The sequence below is a fragment of the Sparus aurata genome, chromosome 10 (genome assembly GCF_900880675.1).
Source record: "Sparus aurata chromosome 10, fSpaAur1.1, whole genome shotgun sequence".
Classification (NCBI taxonomy): Eukaryota; Metazoa; Chordata; class Actinopteri; order Spariformes; family Sparidae; genus Sparus; species Sparus aurata.
Window position 1 is genome coordinate 32,508,942 of NC_044196.1, and position 19,324 is coordinate 32,528,265.

Here is a 19,324-nt window from a genome sequence, read left to right on the forward strand (position 1 = left end):
CTATTGTTTTACGCAATTTATTTTAGTCTAGTACAGAACTTTTATCGGACAACGAAAAAATAAAGTTCTCTTTATTTGAATATGTCTAAATATTAATCCTGATCTGTGTCGTTCTTGAAGAAAATATAATGAATGTAAAACAAAATGTATCAAAGGTAGCAAGAATAATCAGAATGTGGGTAACATTAAATGATAAGCATCAACACATAATACATCTTCATTGTTGCTTTACAGTGAATCAGCTATTAACTAAAGTTGAATCAACAATAAATGTATCATTTGCTAATAATGGTTATTTATGAAGTGACAGAACTTATTTGTGAGGAATCTGCTGCCGACTATACATGATTTAACTTTACATAAGACACTGACACTGAATGACAATGTCACCAAAATCATTATACACACTGCAAACAATCTTTATATTGTTGTTTCAGGTGGCAACAAGTATATTCTGTCCTTGTGTGTTATCCTCTCCTCACCGTGAGGGGGCGTCAGAGGACACTTTATGTAATATCCTGCTCACAGAGGACAATAAACATCATCTGAGTGTAACCTTGAAAAGAAACTGGTTTAAAGAAACATATTCTGGATGTTACTGCATCATAAAACATTTTACATCAACCCAAATACTGCAACATGCATCAGAACTGTAACATCTTACAGAAACGCTTGTAAAGATGGAACTCAACTGGTCTGAATTTAAGTTTTTGTCCTGTTCAAATAAAAAAAAAAAACCATTAGGACGATGTGCTGAAGTGTTCCTGTAACGTGATCACTGCTGGAAATCCATCAGTTGTGGTTTTGGTGAACATATTCAAACATGTAGTACTCTGCAGCCTTTCATGTGTATGAAGCCATTTAACACAAATGTGGAAGTTTGAGGTGTATAGTTTATTTTTTTTCACTTTTGTCAGAAGATGCTGACTTTCGAGCTTTAGGTATTATTTACAGAAGAAATGTAGAAATGCTTTGTTGTTTTTCAGAAAGTCAGTTTATACATCCACTGGGGTGATATTGTGGGTTAACGTTGCAAAAATGATGTTTCTGAGAATAAAAACTGAGCTCTCAAAACATTTTACAAACAATAAGGCACACAAACACAAATTAACGGGGGAAAAATGGCAGATTTGATGCTTTTTCTGGATAGAAATATACACACGACCTCTAATTACACGAGAATACAACTGAGAAAAATGTGCTGTGTTCTTTACTAAATGAACGGATGATCACACCGAGGAGATCTTTATGTTTTTAACCGTAATACAGTGTAGTGACATAAACAGTAAAACTGTCAAATGCTGCAAAATATTCACCAAAAATTCAGCCATTTCTCAACTTCCTGTATCCGTCGTCCCAAGTCGATGTTGGAAAAGATGGAAAAAGTCAGATTTTAACACACTTAAATTACTCACAGAACGTCCAGAAACTTCTCTCAGTGATCCAGTAGTTTTAGCAAGAGGAAGTCAGTGAGCCAGACTTTTCTAACCCAGCATGCCTTGCATTTTCATTTTCCTCACATTTTGGGGCCAAGCGGTGCTTTTATTCACAGGCAGCAGGAACCAATCAGGTGGAAAAAGGTGTGGGCAAACCGGACGTCAGCCCACAGGACGAAGAGAGGGAGGAGGAAAACAGAGCATCATACAAAGCGACAGTGTCTGAATTATGAATTACAAATCTAAAGACCTGCGATTCACCCGAAAGCAAAAATTTAATTTAATACTGTACATCTGACAATTTGTTTTTTTGTACAACGACCATAATACCATATAAATAACCTCCAGCACTGCTCTCAGTGTAAACTCCCCAACAGTGCTTCAGAAACAGAATAAAAACATGGATGGGTTACTTTACAGGGAATATCCATACATAGGGTAGAACTGAAATACACTTAAAGCAGCATTTATCCGGTGACAAACTTATCTAATGTTATACGCATGGTAAATATAGCTACCTGTGTGCTTCTGTAGACAAACCATCGATATTATGGTCCGGTTTTTGACATCAATACAATCCTTGTGTTGTCTCGTTCTAGTTGGCAAGTAAACATGAACAAAGTTGAAAAGTTCCTCATAGAGTTCTTATCTAATGCTTTTTATCTATAGTATGTACAGTTCAAAACGGTACAGTGGATGTGTTGGTAATCTTTTTCCTCGACGTGTATCCCTCAAAGAGCAAAGAAAAAGACGGACCACGATGGTTTTCTAAAGTCGGGGTGAGAACACTCTGGAGTTGAGAGCCGCTTCTTTTTTTTCAAGCTGTATAAAGTCACAGTGATTTCACTCGGCAGTAAATAAATCAAGGCTGCAACAGAGATACCAGGAGCCGGTCGGAACCACTTTATCAGAAATGTGTCTCGCGTGTGTTTAGAAAGTTGAAGGCTATCGCAGCTCGCAGTGAAGAGAAAGACGCTCCAGAGACGGGAGTCGGAATTCAACCTTGAAGCGAAGATGTTTATTCTACCAATTCAATGAAATGCTCACGAGGCAACTCATTCCAGAGTGTTCGCACCGGTTTTTTTTTTTTTTTGCCTACTCCTACTTGTGGCCCCACAGGAATGAACGATATCTTATCTACGGTCAAAAGTCTGCATAGCACTCTGTACACAGTATGAGTCCAAGTCAGTTATCGGGCCAAGCTAAAAGATGGTGTTCTCTTCCAAAGGCTCCACCGTCAGCCAAGAGTTAAAGAACATTTTCAAAGAGGTGCATTGATCGCATGATGTTTTCATCCTGCACACAGAAAGAAAACAATGTGATGAGAAAAAAAACGCATCGCGCGCCAACAGTCGGGGAAAGAGATGTGTCGGGATGTCCAGCTTACATTTTGGCAGCAGTCGATGAACTCGTCTATGGTCACCACCCCGTCTTTATTTTTATCCATCTTCTGTTGGAGAGAGGAAAAGATAATGATGAAGAGGGGTTTTCTAAAGCCTCTTTGCTGTGACTGACAGCGACAGAGCGGCGAGCGCTGCCAACAACACACTTGCCTGAAAGAAGACTTCTACATGCTGACGAGGCGTCTCCTCTTTGAGGACGGGGTATGTGCATTTTCCCATCATGTCGTAGATGGCCTTCATGATGTCTAGCATTTCCTACGACGCACAGAAAAGAGCTGTTCAGAAAACATTCCAATGGGAAGCAATGCAGGCACGTTTACTCGTATGTGCCTGAGACGTCGAGCTACCCTCGGATATTTCTGCTGCTGCAATATAATTAAGACGAATGGAAATTTATTTGTGAAGCGAAGAGAAATAATGTCTCTATCATCCCCTGACCTCACTGTAGACGTGTTTTATTGAAACTACTTTCAGCTGACAGGAGTAGTCTCCGTGAAAACTTTACAGCGAGTAACAGGGCGTCAAACTGTCACCGCTGAGCTTTAAAGGCAGTGAGCAGTGCGGCTCAAGTGACAACTTCAGTCAAGACTGAAAACTGTTCGATCAAATTGCAAGATCTTATATTTGTCTTAATGTGTACAATCAGCCTGCACTGCACATGTTTACTGCTAATTCGCAAATGTTGGCATGCTAATATGCTAAACTACAAAGCTAAGATGCGACGCTGTAGACTCTTCATCCTTAAGTCGATGTTCAATGCAGTTAGCAAAACAAATGAGACAAAACTCCCTGCATGGCTACATCACACCACCAGCAACACTTGCAACCACTTTAAGGGGAAACTCTGCAGATGTTCAACCAGCTTTCTATCATCACAGCGTCTATTTTAACTCCTCTTTGTGTTTCCTACACCCAGAGCTCTCCGCTCATTTGCCAGCAAAACTACTACTAATAAAAAGAAATATCCACATAGCACCTTTAATATTCATACATAAATTGCAGCTCAACGTGCTTCACAGGGGATAATAATGTCAAAACACATTAAATAGAATAATAAGGGGTGATAAAAACAAGTTGGCAGTGGTAATATGAGATGATAACATGAGAGCAACCAAAAGCAAGACAGCAATTTCTAAATCATATTTACAGCTTTCTCGTGCATAAACAGCCCAGTTATGAAAAGATCATCTTCTTTAAAGAAAACTGGGAATCGTCTGGTGACATTTCACTGTTGGCACGCACCTCTTTAGTGATATATCCATCTTTATTGATGTCGTACAGGTTGAAAGCCCAGTTGAGTTTTTCCTGGATCGTGCCTCGCAGGAGGATTGAGAGGCCCATCACAAAATCCTGCAGAGGAACAAAACACATGTTAATAACAAGCGTTTTCTAAGCAAGTACTACAAGGTAAAATAAAAAATACATGAAGTATCAACAGTATTTTGAATACAGGAGGTTTTTTCAGCTGACTTCATACATCAACATTTTCCGCAAAGGATGTCATGGTCAGGCATTAATGAGAAGGAAATGATGAAACAGCAAGTGCGCCGGCACCATAAATCAGAAAATACCTCGTTATTCAAATTATTAGCCGACTCATAATCTGCGCGGGCCCTAAGGGAATCCCCGTACTTCTGAACAGAATGGACTCGCACATTAGCAAGAGAAGCTCTGGTTTGGCATAATGACAGCTTTTCTGTCCTAATAAGCAAATATATGCCCTTCATAAATATTAATCACGTGTTGATAGCATCTCAAGTAGACTGGCTTGGACTAAATTAAAATTGCTGGTTGCATAATTCTTCAGTGTGACGCCTCAGGGGTCCGCAGGGTCCAACATGTTAGAACTGATAAATATCTGTAGGTGATGGGCTCACTTCTTTGGACATCTTTAACCCACACATGTCAGCATGTGAGTTTTTGATACGAAAGACAATTCCTCTCATCGGCTCACACGCAATCATGGACTTAATGCGACATTAGAAAACGGCCTTAAGACGACACTTGGCTTACCTCAAAACTCACAGAGCCGTTGTGATCTGTGTCGAATGCATTGAACAGGAAGTGTGCATATGTCGAAGCATCTGCAACAGACAAACAGAGTCAAAAAACACGTCGGCCGTGACTACAGCTCAATCAACACCTCCTCCAACACGGTGGCTGGTTCGCAGGAGAGTTTTGGAAAAGTGACTTCAAAGACGAACGCTCCTCACAATTTGTTTTTTCCTTCTTTCATGATAAGATTAGAGAACAATGTGCTCAGAGCTGAGAGCTCTCTCACTGCTTCCTGTGTGGTGAGCTATTATGTTTACTGGTCTCTCTGAACAGATATATCAAAGCCTCCTAATGTTTTCTCTCTTGGTCCTCGACTAGAGTCTTTGCATATTGATAAGAACCAACAGCGGAGCGACTCCAGGCGGCTTACTCCCACCACCACCTCTCTCTCAGACACATTCTCTGGGATGGAAGTTTAACTGAAAGTACTCCGGGACGTCCAGCACACAGGGGAGACCAGACGCAGATGCTTCTTCTGAATGAGAACATGACACGAACCTCCTTGTGGGAAGAACTGTGAGTAGATGTCTTTAAAGGTTTCCTCGTTGACGACTCCGCTGGGGCATTCCTGCGGGACAAAATGGAATTGCACCGGTCAATCAGCGTGTATATTAAAGAGTCCGTGATTTATTACTCTTTGCCATTAAACCTGAGTGTAAGACAGTTTATACAAGTGGTGTGGCTGAAACTTGAAGCCTCCAATGCTCACACTTCACTGAATAAATCACTTCCCAGTGGTTGAACTTTTCCAATGACAGGGAATTAAGAAGATTATATTTCTAATAAATGTTTTAATGTATGTATTAATATGTTTTCACCTTTTGTTGAGACAAATGGTCTATTTTGTCTTACAGGTGCAATATGTAAAAATTGGGCAGGCAGAAAACCACCTGATTAATGTCGTTAGCTAGTTAGCTCAGTTAGCTCAGTTAGCTGTGCAGTTAGCAGTCCGGACAGGAAGCTGCTAGCACAGGAGCTTTGGAAGGAAATGAGGCTAGCTGGTTAGCATGCTAAACATGCTTTGCAAACATTACATAGATTTCGTAATGTAGAAACTGTTACTCCTTCACATTCTGTTGATAAGATTAGTTAGTTTTGAGTGTTTTCGACCAAAATTCTTACATATTGCAACTTTAAAGTATGTTTTTTTAGGGGATTTTATCATTTAAGAGGCTGAATTTAAGACAGCCACCCAATGGTGGCAAAGGTTTCTTTTATAAACAGTAATTAGATATCGATATTTTCTTTAAAGAGCAGCTGAAAATCTTGTATTTACAGAACTTGAGTGGTTAAAGGTGCAGCAACACTGACATGTTCAAGCCGATAGAGCAGTGAAACACACAAGATTACGGTGCCAGGGTGATTTATGGAGCTTCCTCATGGTAACTTTGTTGCCACAGTAACCAGTTACTGCTGCTAAATGTAGCTGCAGTTAGCTAGTTAGCTTGGTGGACTGTGCAGCTAGCAGTCCATTTCATTCGCTTGTACATCAAGAAAAGTTTCCCTCAGAACAGCGTTTCATTCTATCAAGGACTCGTCTTTTCATTTTTGTCGCTTCCGTCCTTCAGATTTTCTAGACAGTATGAAAACCATCTGAGCCTCAATAGATGCCATTCAAAGTCACCCACCTGTGGTTGTCTGGCAGCATTCAGAGAAAAACACTGAATACTCTTACACACACTTCCAAGAATGACGCCACTTGTTTGTCTCTTTTAAAAGAAAAGGGCCGACCAAAGACTTGGCGGATGACCTTGCACAGAGCAGCTTGGTGATAAAGACAGCGAGTGTTGCAGGTTCAATTTCTGCTTGGTGCGACGCTGCACACTGCACGCTCGGCCAGGATATTGGATCTTTGGAACAGCGGAAATGCTCCGCCTATATTGTGAAATTTCCAAATCAGGAGGCACATGTGCCTCTGGGTTTTCTATACAAGAAAATAAACCGGCCGAAGCGGAGGCTGCAGAAACAAATCAAAGATAAGGAACCGACGGCACCTGGAGTGGACGAAATAACACCAACACCTCTCTGATACAGTTTATACTGAAATCATGGGCCAGAAAATAAAGACATTGTGAAGATATTCCTATGCGCTACTGCATGTCTAAATTAAATGTTTACAACAATTTAATTTCAATCTCACTTCAGTTGAAGCGAGTTTGCTGCAGCCAGTAATTTCTGGGATGATGAGGGATGTGAGAGACGAGCTATTTCCCCAGTGTGAGCAAACTAGTAAGAATCAGAGGGTACGATGGGTTTCCTCCTTCCTGTGACCATTTCTGAGCAGCCACTTTGAGAAACAGAGCTGTGGGTGTGAAAAAAACACAGATGAAACCGTGTTGCTTTGCTTCAAACGGGCGCCTCCTGTTTCAAGCTAAGGAGGATGCTGCAAGGTTGTCTGCATGAGTCCCCTGACACTCCACCTCCACCTCCTCCTCCTCCTCTTCTTCTTCTTCTTCTTGTGTCGTCTCGCAGACCCAGTTGCATATCTTGTGGGGTGAGGTGAGGTCAAGAATTTTTGGGGAAGTTAGGGAGACAGAATGTGCGCGAGTCGGTCTCTAAATTACCGTTTTGGCAGTCCTTGCAAACCTGATCTAATAAAGTCTGGGAGGCTGCAGAGTCTGTGGTGCTGTTCACATTAAACTGGAGCATAAATCCAAATGATGTAGCGTGTGGAAGGACGACTCTCTGTGGCCGTGGCAGACAGACTGAGGAGCATCTGAATCATATGGCCGATAGTGGAATGGGTTGAGAAAAGGATTCAAGCTGTGTTCTTGGTAAATATTATCATGACTCCGCTGGATTTTGCGTATGCTTATGAGAAAATGACCCTACTTTTTACTTGATTTATTACCTCAGTAAACAGTTTCCAAATGAGTCGCTGGTTTCAAGTCTTCTTTGATACACTATGATGTGCTTTTTGTAAGTTTTGTTCCCATTTAGAGTAAAATGGACGATAAAACAGGGTTTACTTTAGGGCGTGGCTACCTCATCCTCCTATTCAGTGAAAATATAACACCCAGCTCCGCCCTCTCGTCAAAATATGGTAAGTTCTGGCTCCAAAAAAGGAAGGAGGTAATAGCTATAATGCCAAAGAATAGCCCACAAACCAATGGGTGACATCAGAGGGTTTAAACTTGTTAGCATGCTAGCAGGTCTGTGAGGCCGTACAGCAGTGCTTTGAGCTGAATGTGAATGTCAGCATGCAAACGCGAAGAATGCTAACATTTGCAAGTTAGGCTAACAAGACTGATGATGGTGCAACAGGGGGAGATACATCTGCCATTTGTTTGATCCGTAAAAACAAGCTTACAAAACTAATCCTTCCCGTCTGTGGCCTCTTATTCACCGACACTCGAGTGATAATCTTCTCATCTGCCTCCTAACATCCCGACGTTTTCCTGGTGATATCACAGCGAAGACTTCAGAGGTGTTCAGCAATGTGAGGAAAAAAACCTTGAACATGGAACACATCCACGCTCAGCGATGTTTCTGTGCTGCCGGAGTGGAGCTTCTGTTAATTAGAGCGTTGTTTATGTGCTTTCCATTGCAGCGGATGGGTTGTCAACAGTCAACCTTTTGTTGAAGTAGCGCGAGAAAAAGGCCATGTAATTAACTACTTAAAGAGAGGAGGGGGAGATTTTAAAACATGCAATTTCCGCTCGCTTGTAGCGTCTGTGCACGCCTGTGTGTGTGTGTGTGTGTGTCCGTACACAGATGGGCAATTACACCTGTCAACACTAATAACACACAGATTAAGTGTGACAGTAATATACGAATGGCTGTGTTCCAAGTCGGCTTCTTCGTCTAACCTTTCTAATTCATCCTGAAAAAAACATATTTCAAGATCATATTTCATCGTCTCTGTTCAGCCTGATGGTGACATTGGCCAGCGAGGCAATTTTTTTTTTCCAATTGAAACCGAAGCCAGTGTGTTATCTAGCTTATCGTCACGCACAAGTCACGGTTTCTCCGCAATTCAATTTAAAGTTTAGTGAAATAGTTCACAGTCGCTGAGCTGCCCTGGAGTCCCATCAGGGTAAACTTTGATGTGGCTGAAGCTAAAAGTCAGGACCTCATTCACAAACTGCTCTTCACAAAAGCCATTAAATATCAACTTTACTTGAGAAAGCTCGTTTTTTCTCATAATGCATTTTTCTTTGCCTCAGTGAAGCACAGATCACCCCATTAAGGACACAACATCATTTACATTAGGATATTTTACATTTATAACCTAAGGAATATTGTAGAGCGTCTGAGGGAAACATGGACGTTAATGGAGTTTGTGAAGATGCAATTATAGTTTTTTGGTTTTTTTTATTATCCACCTCTAAATCAAAACAGAAATAATGGACAAATCCAATCAGAATATAAGAAGTTGTATGTTTTGTAGAATATAACAAATGAGTTTGTCTTCTCCTCGCACGTTGTTCCATATTACCAATTATTCAGAGTCAATCCCATTAGACAGCGAGAGGTCAGGGAATGGATTTGTATTCGTTTGATAAGCTTGCAGGATTTGCTCATCCGTGATAATAAAACAAAAAAATACTGTCAAATTCCTCTTCCGAGTCCAGGGAGGCGAAGTGGCAATAAGCAGTGTGGGGAATGAAATAAACCTGTGAACAGCGGCATCGTCACTGATGGAACAGAAGCTATGAGATCTTAATCTCATGCCCGAGGCGATGACCCTGACTGTGAACTGTGAAAGCCCAGAAGATTTAGTCGGGACGTGAGGACAATATTGTGTTATTTCCTGTAATCTGGGGTCATGGGATTTATGACACAATGGACTCTCTCACACCTTTTAAGGTGACCTTTTCTCAATTTCCACCTTAAGAGCCAGACACAGAGCCAGACGCAGAGTCAGAGGTCTTATTTTTCTCCCTGCTAGATTGCTGGATCTCAGACAAAGCTCCACTTTGACCACCTGCTCTACAAGTGAATGACAAGTTTATTGTCAAGACGAATGCCCTCGTCCTGCCACCTAAAGACATTTGATTTGCTTCGAAAGACTGGTCGACAAGGACAAAGGGCCAAATTTCTCATCTTGGGACCGCGCCAGCTTCTATTAGTCTGGCTGGCCTTAAAAGCTCACATTTATTCTGCCAGTGTCACCGGGTGGGGGCACGACAGAGACGAGCTGTTTGACCCTGGCAGTGAGCTGAGCTACATCACAGACTCAGTGACGGACAAAAGCTGTTTTGTAGCTGTAATTGCAGCATCATGACTCTTTCTGAAATTTGGACTTCTGCCCCAATAGCATCTGTCTTATTACATAGCATTGATGAGTAACTCTGAATAAAACAAAAAGGAGGTTTATTCTTAGCACACCAAGTAACAAAAAAAACAGCCAGGTGCTCAGTGAGGAGAGGCTGTACTTGCTTTGAGCTAAATGCTAACATCAGCATTGGCAACATGCTCATAACGACAATGTTAGCAGGATGACATTTAGCAGGTTGTTGCTAGTGCCAGTGATTTGCGAATTAGCACTAAACACAGAGTACAGCTTTAAATTACAAAATGAACGTCATGCTGCCTTGAGGAAGACTTGAAACTAGCGATTGAGACCATAAACTCATTAGGGAACTGTTTACTGAGGTAATAAGTGAAGTGAGAAGTACGGTCATTTTCTCATAAGCTTCCATACAGTTAGACTAGAAAGAAGGTACTTCCACACTGGCTTCACTTCCAACAAAGCTGACCTGTAATGACCTGTAAGTCCAAAGATGTGTGCCTATCCATCATGCAGACTGAGATATTTCAATGTAAGAAAAACCTGCTGGTGGTGCCAGATAAAAAGCCAAGCCTTGACCAAAGTCAACAGGACTCATCCTCTGGGCACCATGAACGTCCATCTAACAGCTGTTGATATTTTCGGTTGACTGTCTGGCGTCAACATCCCTCGAGCTGTGCTGCTAGTGCGGCTAAAAATAAAATGCAAAATCTGTAATGACAAAAAACAAAAAATGGGAGGTGCCGATAATCATATGCTTTATATTCTCCCTCTGTGACAGAAGAAGTCAGGCAGAGTGTGCGGCACAAATTAAAGGCCTCATTAGTACACTTCTTACCTCGTACTCTGTCTCCAGTGGAAGCGGACTAATGGGCAGGCTTTGCAGGGACTTGACTGGAGCATAGTGCAGGCTCAACAGGAAACTGAAGCCCGCTGGGAGCTTCACCATCACAGGACTCATTGCAGTCCCGCTCTCGTTCATTGCCAGACAATTTGGGTTGAGTTAATTCTGGGTCGTCTCATTACGCCTCACACCAGAGGTGACAATGAAGTGAAGCGGTTTCATATGGGCTGCTCTGGAGGACTTCGACCTGATTACTCATCGGTAATCTTCCACAACGTGTTCGAGAAATGACCTCATTATCTTTGGCACAGTGAACAATGTACAGAAATTAAAATTTTTGGAATTTGGTATAATTCATTTTAGTATGAGATGTAGATGATCCAGTAAAAAGGTATTCCTCAGATGCTTGATTATTACTTTGCTGCTACACAAACACAGTGCACACTGAATAGTGATGAGAACTCAAAAGAAGAGGAGCTGTCCAAAGTAACACCCCTGCCGCTAAAGATGTAAAGACGGGAAAAAAATCGAATGAATTCAAAGGAAAACATGTTGTTTGATGTCCAGGGGAGACAAAAGCCCACTGAGCTCTACTTCATGCATGTTTGCCTTGTCACTTACGTTCTTGAAGCCGCGGTAAAGGATCTGAAGCTCCTTGCGGGAGAAACGGGTCTGGGCTTCAAGCTGTTCCAGGCCCTCTGGGCGATGGCGGACCGCGGATAGTTCAAGCTCATCTTCAACGCTATCTGGAGGGGAGGAGGAAGAGGGTCAGATGTGAACAGACGCCCGTGACACGCTCTGCAAATTAGCATTTTTGTGGCCAGAATTTCATAGAGCCCACTACAGTTCCATATATCAGCAAATTAAAGTTGCTCTGTGGAGATTTCTGGTTAATAAACAAATGTTTATATTCAGTGTTTCTCACCAAAACACATCGTGTTCTTGTTGGTCGAGCAAATGTGTTGAATACATTCCCTTGCTGCTAAAACACTTGCAAAGCTTGTGTTTTAAATTACAGCCATGTTGGCTAGCTTGTGTTCTTCTTCCTGTCTCTGCAGGTGCATTGCTGTGTTTCCTCTGGTGTTCCTGCCTACTCTCAATCACTGAAATGATGTGTAACCAGCAGCAGGATTGTGTGCATGCACTCTACTAACACCTGCTCTTTAGCACGACTAATGGTGAAAGAACTCTGCTGGGTACCTTTATCATAGACATTTGCAACTTCTTGGCATGAACTGGCCACAAATTCCAGGTGATTCAATGTCTCAGTTATTTTCTCTACATTTGAGCAGCGCCTATGCAAATGCAAAAAATTACTTGACAAAATAAACAAAGTTTTGAATGCCTTCTTCTTCTCTACACCACACACGACAGCAGTGGCAATTAGTGTTATAGCGACCCCAGAACTAAGTCCTCGTGGCATGAGGGAGGGCAGCTGAACCTGCTCATACTTTTAATGGGCCTGTAATGATGGCAGATGCTGTCCTGGCCCTGTCACCGACTGCACTGTGCTTGCAGCGCAGCTTTTGAGACTTGTCTTGTTGGCGCAGGGCGTCTCACATACCTGAAGTGTGACACACTGTCTAAACGCCTCATTAGCTTCAAGGGTTTTATTGTGGTCTGCAACTAAAAGGCCACATCCTCTAACAGAGCACAATTAACCTGCTGGTATGGAGCTAATGCTTTGTTTTCATAGGTGATGTTAAGTGATAAACCACAAGGAGATAAAACAGCCGTTTCATCGGATTCTCATCATCAAAATGTGTCCAGAAGTTGTGAGAAAACACTGAAACCTGCGTAGAAATATTAAATCAAATCACACGATCAAACACACAATCATCGAGGAGTCTTATTACTTGAACTGCAAAACCAGAATGTTCCATGTGAAACAGTGGGGGAAATAAAAAAAACAATGTTATATGAATCCTGTGTGACTAAAGCTTATACTGAGTGTCTGCACCCATACTGAGAAAAGCTACAGAAAAAAAGGAAAAGCATCTGAGACAACAACAAAAAAAAAACCCAAAACAAATCATCACAGAGAAAGACAGAGAGAGGGAGAGAGCCTGGGAAGAGCCACTTGCTTTGATTGCTGGAAGATGACTTTTTAGTCGTGGAGCATGGAAAGAGCCTCATGAGTCGAGCTCTCACCCCGCGCTTGTGGACAATCTGAGGGTAGCCTGGGAAATACAGCATCAGGTCTGACAGTTACCCAGATAACTAACAGCCTCGGTACATTCTCGGAAACTGGACATGCAGGAGGCGAGGAGCGTGTTGTAGTTCAAATAGACAGAGGGCTATTTCACAGCTGGGTTCTTCAGGACAACAACACAGTATCTGGCACTGTATTTAGTTTAGAGCTGCACCAGGAAGCTTCTCGAATTTGGTCGACTAAAAAAACGTCTGGACGCGAGCTCACCTATTGGTTTTGGTTTTTTGGTTTTTCCGGCTTCTGCTGCATTTTTGGGTAAAATAAAAACTTATGATATCTGAGGAATAATGTAATAATGTAATGGCAAGAGTAGTTCCCTCTTTTTCAAGGTGAATTACAAGTTCATGGCTGCCTAAATATTGCATCACTGTAAGACATCTATAACTAGTTCACTAGGTTACATTACTTATTGACGAGTCTCCGTGCACGCTGCAGGTCATCACTGTAAAATACATGCTGTGAATAGGATACGGAGCCCGTGACCTCGTGTCAGGGAGTCATTTAGAGTCATCAGGTGTCAACTCTTTTTACACACTGTCGAGCATGCTGCTTTGACAAAAGCACATCCTGTCGGTGTAACAAAGGCGGCTTGGTGCACTAGTAAAGTGGCGTATACTAGGTTTAAAATGATGACCGCAATTCACAGCACTGTGAGAAATAAAGTCATTAACTAGTAAGTTCACAGCCTATTTCCCCTTTTGCTCCGGGCTGTTCTGAAAAATTTAGTGTACGGTTTGATGGCAGCAGTGGGCTTCAGAACGAGCTCCCCTCGAACCATTTATCAATCACGCCAACACTCAATTAATTTACAGGCTGCGATTGCAGACACAACATTGTAGCAGAGGTAGCGCTCACGGCATGTTTGCAACCAGCCAACCTAGCGTCAAGATGGCCGGTGGGAGTTGTAAGAGGTCTCTATAAACCCGGGCTATAAAGGGGCGAAATGGTAACAATTACATCACCGAATACAGGCTGTGAAAATTGTGTCGTAAATCTCCAACCTGGTCTGCAACATCATGGCGGGTCCAGTGGAAAATTGTCCGTGGCTCAGTGTGAAACTGGGCAAGAGAAAAATGATACCTGGAAAGGCTTGTTGTGGTGCGAGCGTGGGTCAGTTCAGTAAAGAGGGATGTCCTAAGCTCGTCAAAAAATCAATATCAGAATCGAGGAAGATATACTTTGTCATAAATGCCTGCCTGCACTTCCTCAGCACTAATCGCGCCGACATTTTTTAACACCGAGCTGGCACGGACAGAAAAGTCTGCACAGTTAAAAATCCCGTCTCAGCCTTTTTCACCCTCGCAGTGTAAACACGGCACAGACACAGAGCAGATGGCTGAAAGCTCTTGGCTCAGATGTGGCACAATGTACATACACAGTTCTCATAAAAGAAAACTGGTGATGCTGTCGGCTGAAAGGCCGCTTCCTGCTGCCCTCAATAATGACACAATAACTTTGAGATTTAGAGGATGAAGAGATACGGTGACGCTCTCATCTGTTCTTGTTACCTGGCTGACACTTCCTTCCTCGCTCAGTGGGGAGGAAGCGTCTGAGCGCTCGCACTGAGGCTGAACTAGACAGATGCTGCTTTTGTTACCAAGTCATATTGGTCTTGACAGCAGGATGGTTTTTATATTGAAGCATTATAGTTCAAGAGAGATATTTCCTCCCTCAGAGCTCGAGGACATTGTGGTGAGGTTTGGGTGAGTTTGGGTTTAGCGCACACGGTGAAAGAGCTAAATCATACAATCTGTGCCATCACCGGTAGAACTGAAAGCTTGACCGGTGGCGAGAAGCTGAACGAACATGAAGGCAATAAAAAAAGCGGACCTCTAAAGTGGGATAAAGCAGAGCATGAGCGACGCAGCGCTTAATCGGACGGGAAAAGAGCATGCAGTCACGGCTGTCTGATTAATGTTTTGCCCTTTTAGTTTATTGACAAAATGGATCTGGCGCTTGAGTATGTGTGTGATAATGTAGAGAGCGCCTCCCCGCTGTGCCCTGGTGCACTTCGCCCACAAAGGTCAAAGGCCCTATAAAACATCGATGGGTGTTGTCCTGAAGAATCCAGCGTATCAAGCAAACAGAGAGGATTCTATGGAGTCTATGCATTTAACGTGCAAACACAAAGCCATGCCATACTTTTGCCTTCCTTGAAAGAGAAAAAACAGACCGCAGCAGCTGCTTGAGTGACAGCTGTATTAATGGCAGGTTGCAGCTGTAACTGTACAGCTCATCACAAATCTAACCAGGAGTCACAACGCTGCCTTTGCCATTTTTAGCCTGCAGCGGTACAAGAGAATGAGACTGGATGCCCTATGGAGGATTATAAACAAAGAAAAATGCCTCAGCCAAACATAATTACCAGGGGACATAGTGGGACTAGCTTTGTGGACTATTAGCCATAAAATGGTCTACTACACAGTATTTTCGTCATCAGTGCGCCGACAAAGCCGCGAAAAATGCTTAAACCCTGAAAAATGAATGTGAGAGTATGAACCTGGGCCGATCAATCACGCTTCAACAGCTACACTCCCTCAAGGCTTGGAATTCAGGAATCGCTTATCTCCAAGGTAAAGTCAAGCTAGAGGGTAAAACCTCACTAGTCCTAAATCAACTGGATCAATAACCCGTGAAGGAGTGGCTAATAAATATTTGATAAATCTATATCGTGCGCAAACTGAAAATGTCTCGCAGTCGACCACGGATGGCTGCTTGATGTCAATAAATCTCGGGTCAGTTTGTGAACAGAGCTGCTGAGCTCGCTGCATCTTTGTTGTGTGTTCACTGAGTCAAACGATGGCCTGGAGGCGTCCACATGGGGCTGATGGATTTAATACAGCGAGTGCCGAAACCCCTTCAGATTCAAATGAAAATTATCAAATGGATGTATGATGGAGAGAGTGGAGGTTTAATCTGTGTGAAATTGGCCAAGATAGTTTACAACAGCACTCATCAGAGCCTGCATTTTATGTCATCACTCCTTCTCTCTTACTTTGTTGTTACAAGCCTTTTCTCCCCACTGTTATCAGGCTGAAACAGTGTGTGTGTGTGTGTGTGTGTGTGTGTGTGTGAAAGTAGCACCATGTGTCTTTCCTCAGAAGCCTCTGTTTGTGTGTGTGCGTCTCTGAAACGAGGTCTTAACTTATACGATTTAGCTCCAGCTCCTCGCTGTCCTTTTAGCACCCCGGCGCCAACAAGGCGGGGCTCACCAAAGTAGGCCACGACTCCGCGGAAGCACAACTTATCTTCTGACAGTTTACATGATAGTGTTACAGGCGACAGCGGCCTGCATGTGAGCTCTTACAGCTTCAGGAGTGGGCTGAAGATCTTTGACCACACTTGGACGGTGGCTCTGTGTTACACTTGATGGATGACTTAGTCTAATTGATTGAGTCTCAGTGACCTCTCTTAGTTGCACTGGTTAGAAAAGACAGAGGCCTGTTTCCACACAGGTAATATGAAAACCCCATTAAATAATGAAACACAATGACACACTTTTTTTTCGTGCTAGCTGCTTCGTGCGGCTGCACTGTGAGCTAAACTATAAAGTCAACATGCTAACATGCTCACGGTGCTAACATGTTGATCTTTAGCAGGTGGAATTTTTTATATTATCACGTATCTTAGTTTAGCTTGCTAGCATGCTAACGCTTGCTAATCAGCATGCAACTCTGGTGGTGGATCACGCCACAGTGCTAACTAAAAAAACAGCAGCATGTAACTAACCAAGCCAGTGAAAAACAGATTCAATAAGTAAAAAAAATCCTTGAAGTCAACACGGAACAAATACGTGCCTATGAAATTAAAAGACAGAATGTAATACGACAGTCAGTGAAAGGTCAGCAGTAGATTTTGAGGCTCGCACTGTGTTTGACACTTCTAAACTAACCAGATCTGAACAAACCGTTGTCTTTACTGAAATACTGTTATTACAAGTCAGTGTATCATGGTTGCATCTGTTGATTACATAAGGTTTTCATGGAGACAGTATTTCACTGATGACCCGATCAGCACCTCTCACCCCCTCTCACCCCATCGATACGCTCCCACTGCTGATGACACGCCATCCTGACAGACTTATAACCTGAACCCAGTCAATCCTGATCTTATCTCAAGTCCAGCTCACGCCTAATATAGCCTGTTTTTAAGTCCTGGCAACACAACACAGAACAATCAGACACCAATCTTGGGGTATCTTGTTCATCACAAGGCTGCACTCTGTCTGCTTCTCTGCATTTAAGGGCAAAATATGTCAACATTGCCACTAAGCAGGTATGGATGCTTGCAGAAGCAGAAAAAAAGCAGCATTAGTCAGACATGAGCGGAGTGTAACTTTCTAAGCTGACAGCAGTATTTAATTCAATACGGACTTTCAATTCCCGGGTTTCAGTTTGATTGTATCATAGCTTAAGGCACAGTATAATCAGCAGTCACTTCTGGGATGTTTCTATTTCTATCATCTGTGAGTGATTTTATCTGGCAGTGGACACCAGCGCTGCCCTGCCATCTCTCTGCATCTTAATGTCACTCCTAACACAGAGTTATAAATTACTCTGGAAATTAAGCATTAACTAACTATTTTACAGAGTTAGCAATTCATTTGTGATACACGATTCCCACCTGATGCCAACATACCATCAGCAACATATTTCTCCACGTTGTGCAGAGTTATTAACGACACAGTCTGACTTTCTTTGTGTTTGCACTTCTTCTAAATTGGATGGATAGGACAGCGAACAACTGATTTTTTATGGTGCATTTTGGGATTTGAATCTAAAATGGGACTAAGGAAACGTCTTACTCCATTGGGAGTTTGTTACCAAATACCTTTGATGCCATTTTCTGTATAAATTAAAACTTATTTATAATCTATCTGGTATCTTTAGGCTTATTTCAACAGCATTTCATATGCTAATGAATAACAACATTGACCCTGGCAGTACGATTACTTGACTGAACTGATGTATTGAACAGTGAATGTTATATACATATTTATGAATATATATTTTGACATGTGCACAGTCCTAACACCAGGTCTTAAGGCCAGTGGTTTCCAGGTGTTAATCTCATAACACCTTAATCTGTCTCCTGGTGTTCTTGAGACAGATGGCATCAAAGTCAAATTTCAGGAATAGCTGCCCTCAAAGGCAAAGCCTTAAAACAACGTCACACACTACAAGTTACAATATCTTATTAAATGCCTGACATTTGGGTCCAATACTCCTTCGATTTTTAATTTAAGCTCCATCATCTCTCCAAAAGGTCAACTCACTATTAGTGATGGTGTCACATATTGTCATATTGTCAATTACACAAAAGCCTTTTGGGAAAATTAAATCTAAGCCAATCAGCATGAACCTGGAGATACACGACTACGTTTATGCCAAATATTTATTGGGTCAGTGGGCAGACAGCCGGCTCACTTTAACACCTCCATCCAGTGTTTAAGTCCCAGGGCTGCGTGTTGTTTTTGAGCTGAACAGGGACAGATGTGACAGACTCTTGGCAGCGAGCAATTAACTGAAATTACACCCAGCGAGACAGGGGACGAGGAGGGCACATGAGAAGGGTCTGGCAGCCTGGCCAGTAGTGGATTTTATCCATGTTGGCACAATTCCCACACACACACACACACAAAGTTACATCAACGTTTCTGCCCAGCAGAATACTAAATTGGCACAAGTGTCGTGTGGCTATTTTGATTTATTGCACTTATAGATGTGATACCTTTCATAGCTCAGAGGAATGCTTTCAGTGTGCTTCAGTGGAGTTGGGAAATTTTGGAAATACATACTCTGCAACTTCTAAATTGGAAGTAATACCACGAGTTCAGCATCTTTTGCCTCAGGTTCTCAGCTTTACTTGCTCACATAAACTCGAAGAATTCTCACTGTTTGTGCAGAAAATGGAGGCGGGTGGATTCTGGTCAGATATCTTGCATCTGCACAGAAGCACGGTGAGAAGGCGCTGTTCATTCCCTGTGCACTAGAGAAGACACGTGGCTGCTCTACGCTTCCGCCAGAACAACAACTCAATAGAAATATGCCAACTGATATCAACAAAGAGAACCGTGAGAACGTGAATGGAAGTGCAAAAATAATTGCACACCCAGATCCGCCAGAGGACGGAAGATAAAAT

General features: G+C 42.4%; 1 protein-coding gene across 8 annotated transcripts in view; it reads right to left on the bottom strand.

Moving 5' to 3' along the window:
• Window positions 1-873: 873 nt before the first annotated feature.
• Window positions 874-19,324, bottom strand: part of kcnip4a (potassium voltage-gated channel interacting protein 4a) — a 132,716-nt gene continuing 114,265 nt past the window's right edge. For 7 of the 8 annotated variants that reach the window (XM_030430387.1, XM_030430383.1, XM_030430386.1 and 4 more), the window contains 7 exons: window positions 11,593-11,717; window positions 5,393-5,462; window positions 4,853-4,923; window positions 4,082-4,189; window positions 2,990-3,094; window positions 2,824-2,886; window positions 874-2,732 (listed from right to left, as the gene is read on the bottom strand). In XM_030430387.1, coding sequence (XP_030286247.1) covers window positions 2,685-2,732; window positions 2,824-2,886; window positions 2,990-3,094; window positions 4,082-4,189; window positions 4,853-4,923; window positions 5,393-5,462; window positions 11,593-11,717 — 590 coding nt within the window. In that variant the 3' untranslated portion in view covers window positions 874-2,684. Of the gene's footprint in view, window positions 2,733-2,823; window positions 2,887-2,989; window positions 3,095-4,081; window positions 4,190-4,852; window positions 4,924-5,392; window positions 5,463-11,592; window positions 11,718-13,055; window positions 13,152-19,324 lie in introns of all 8 variants that reach the window. The other variant, XM_030430382.1, reaches the window with a different exon arrangement.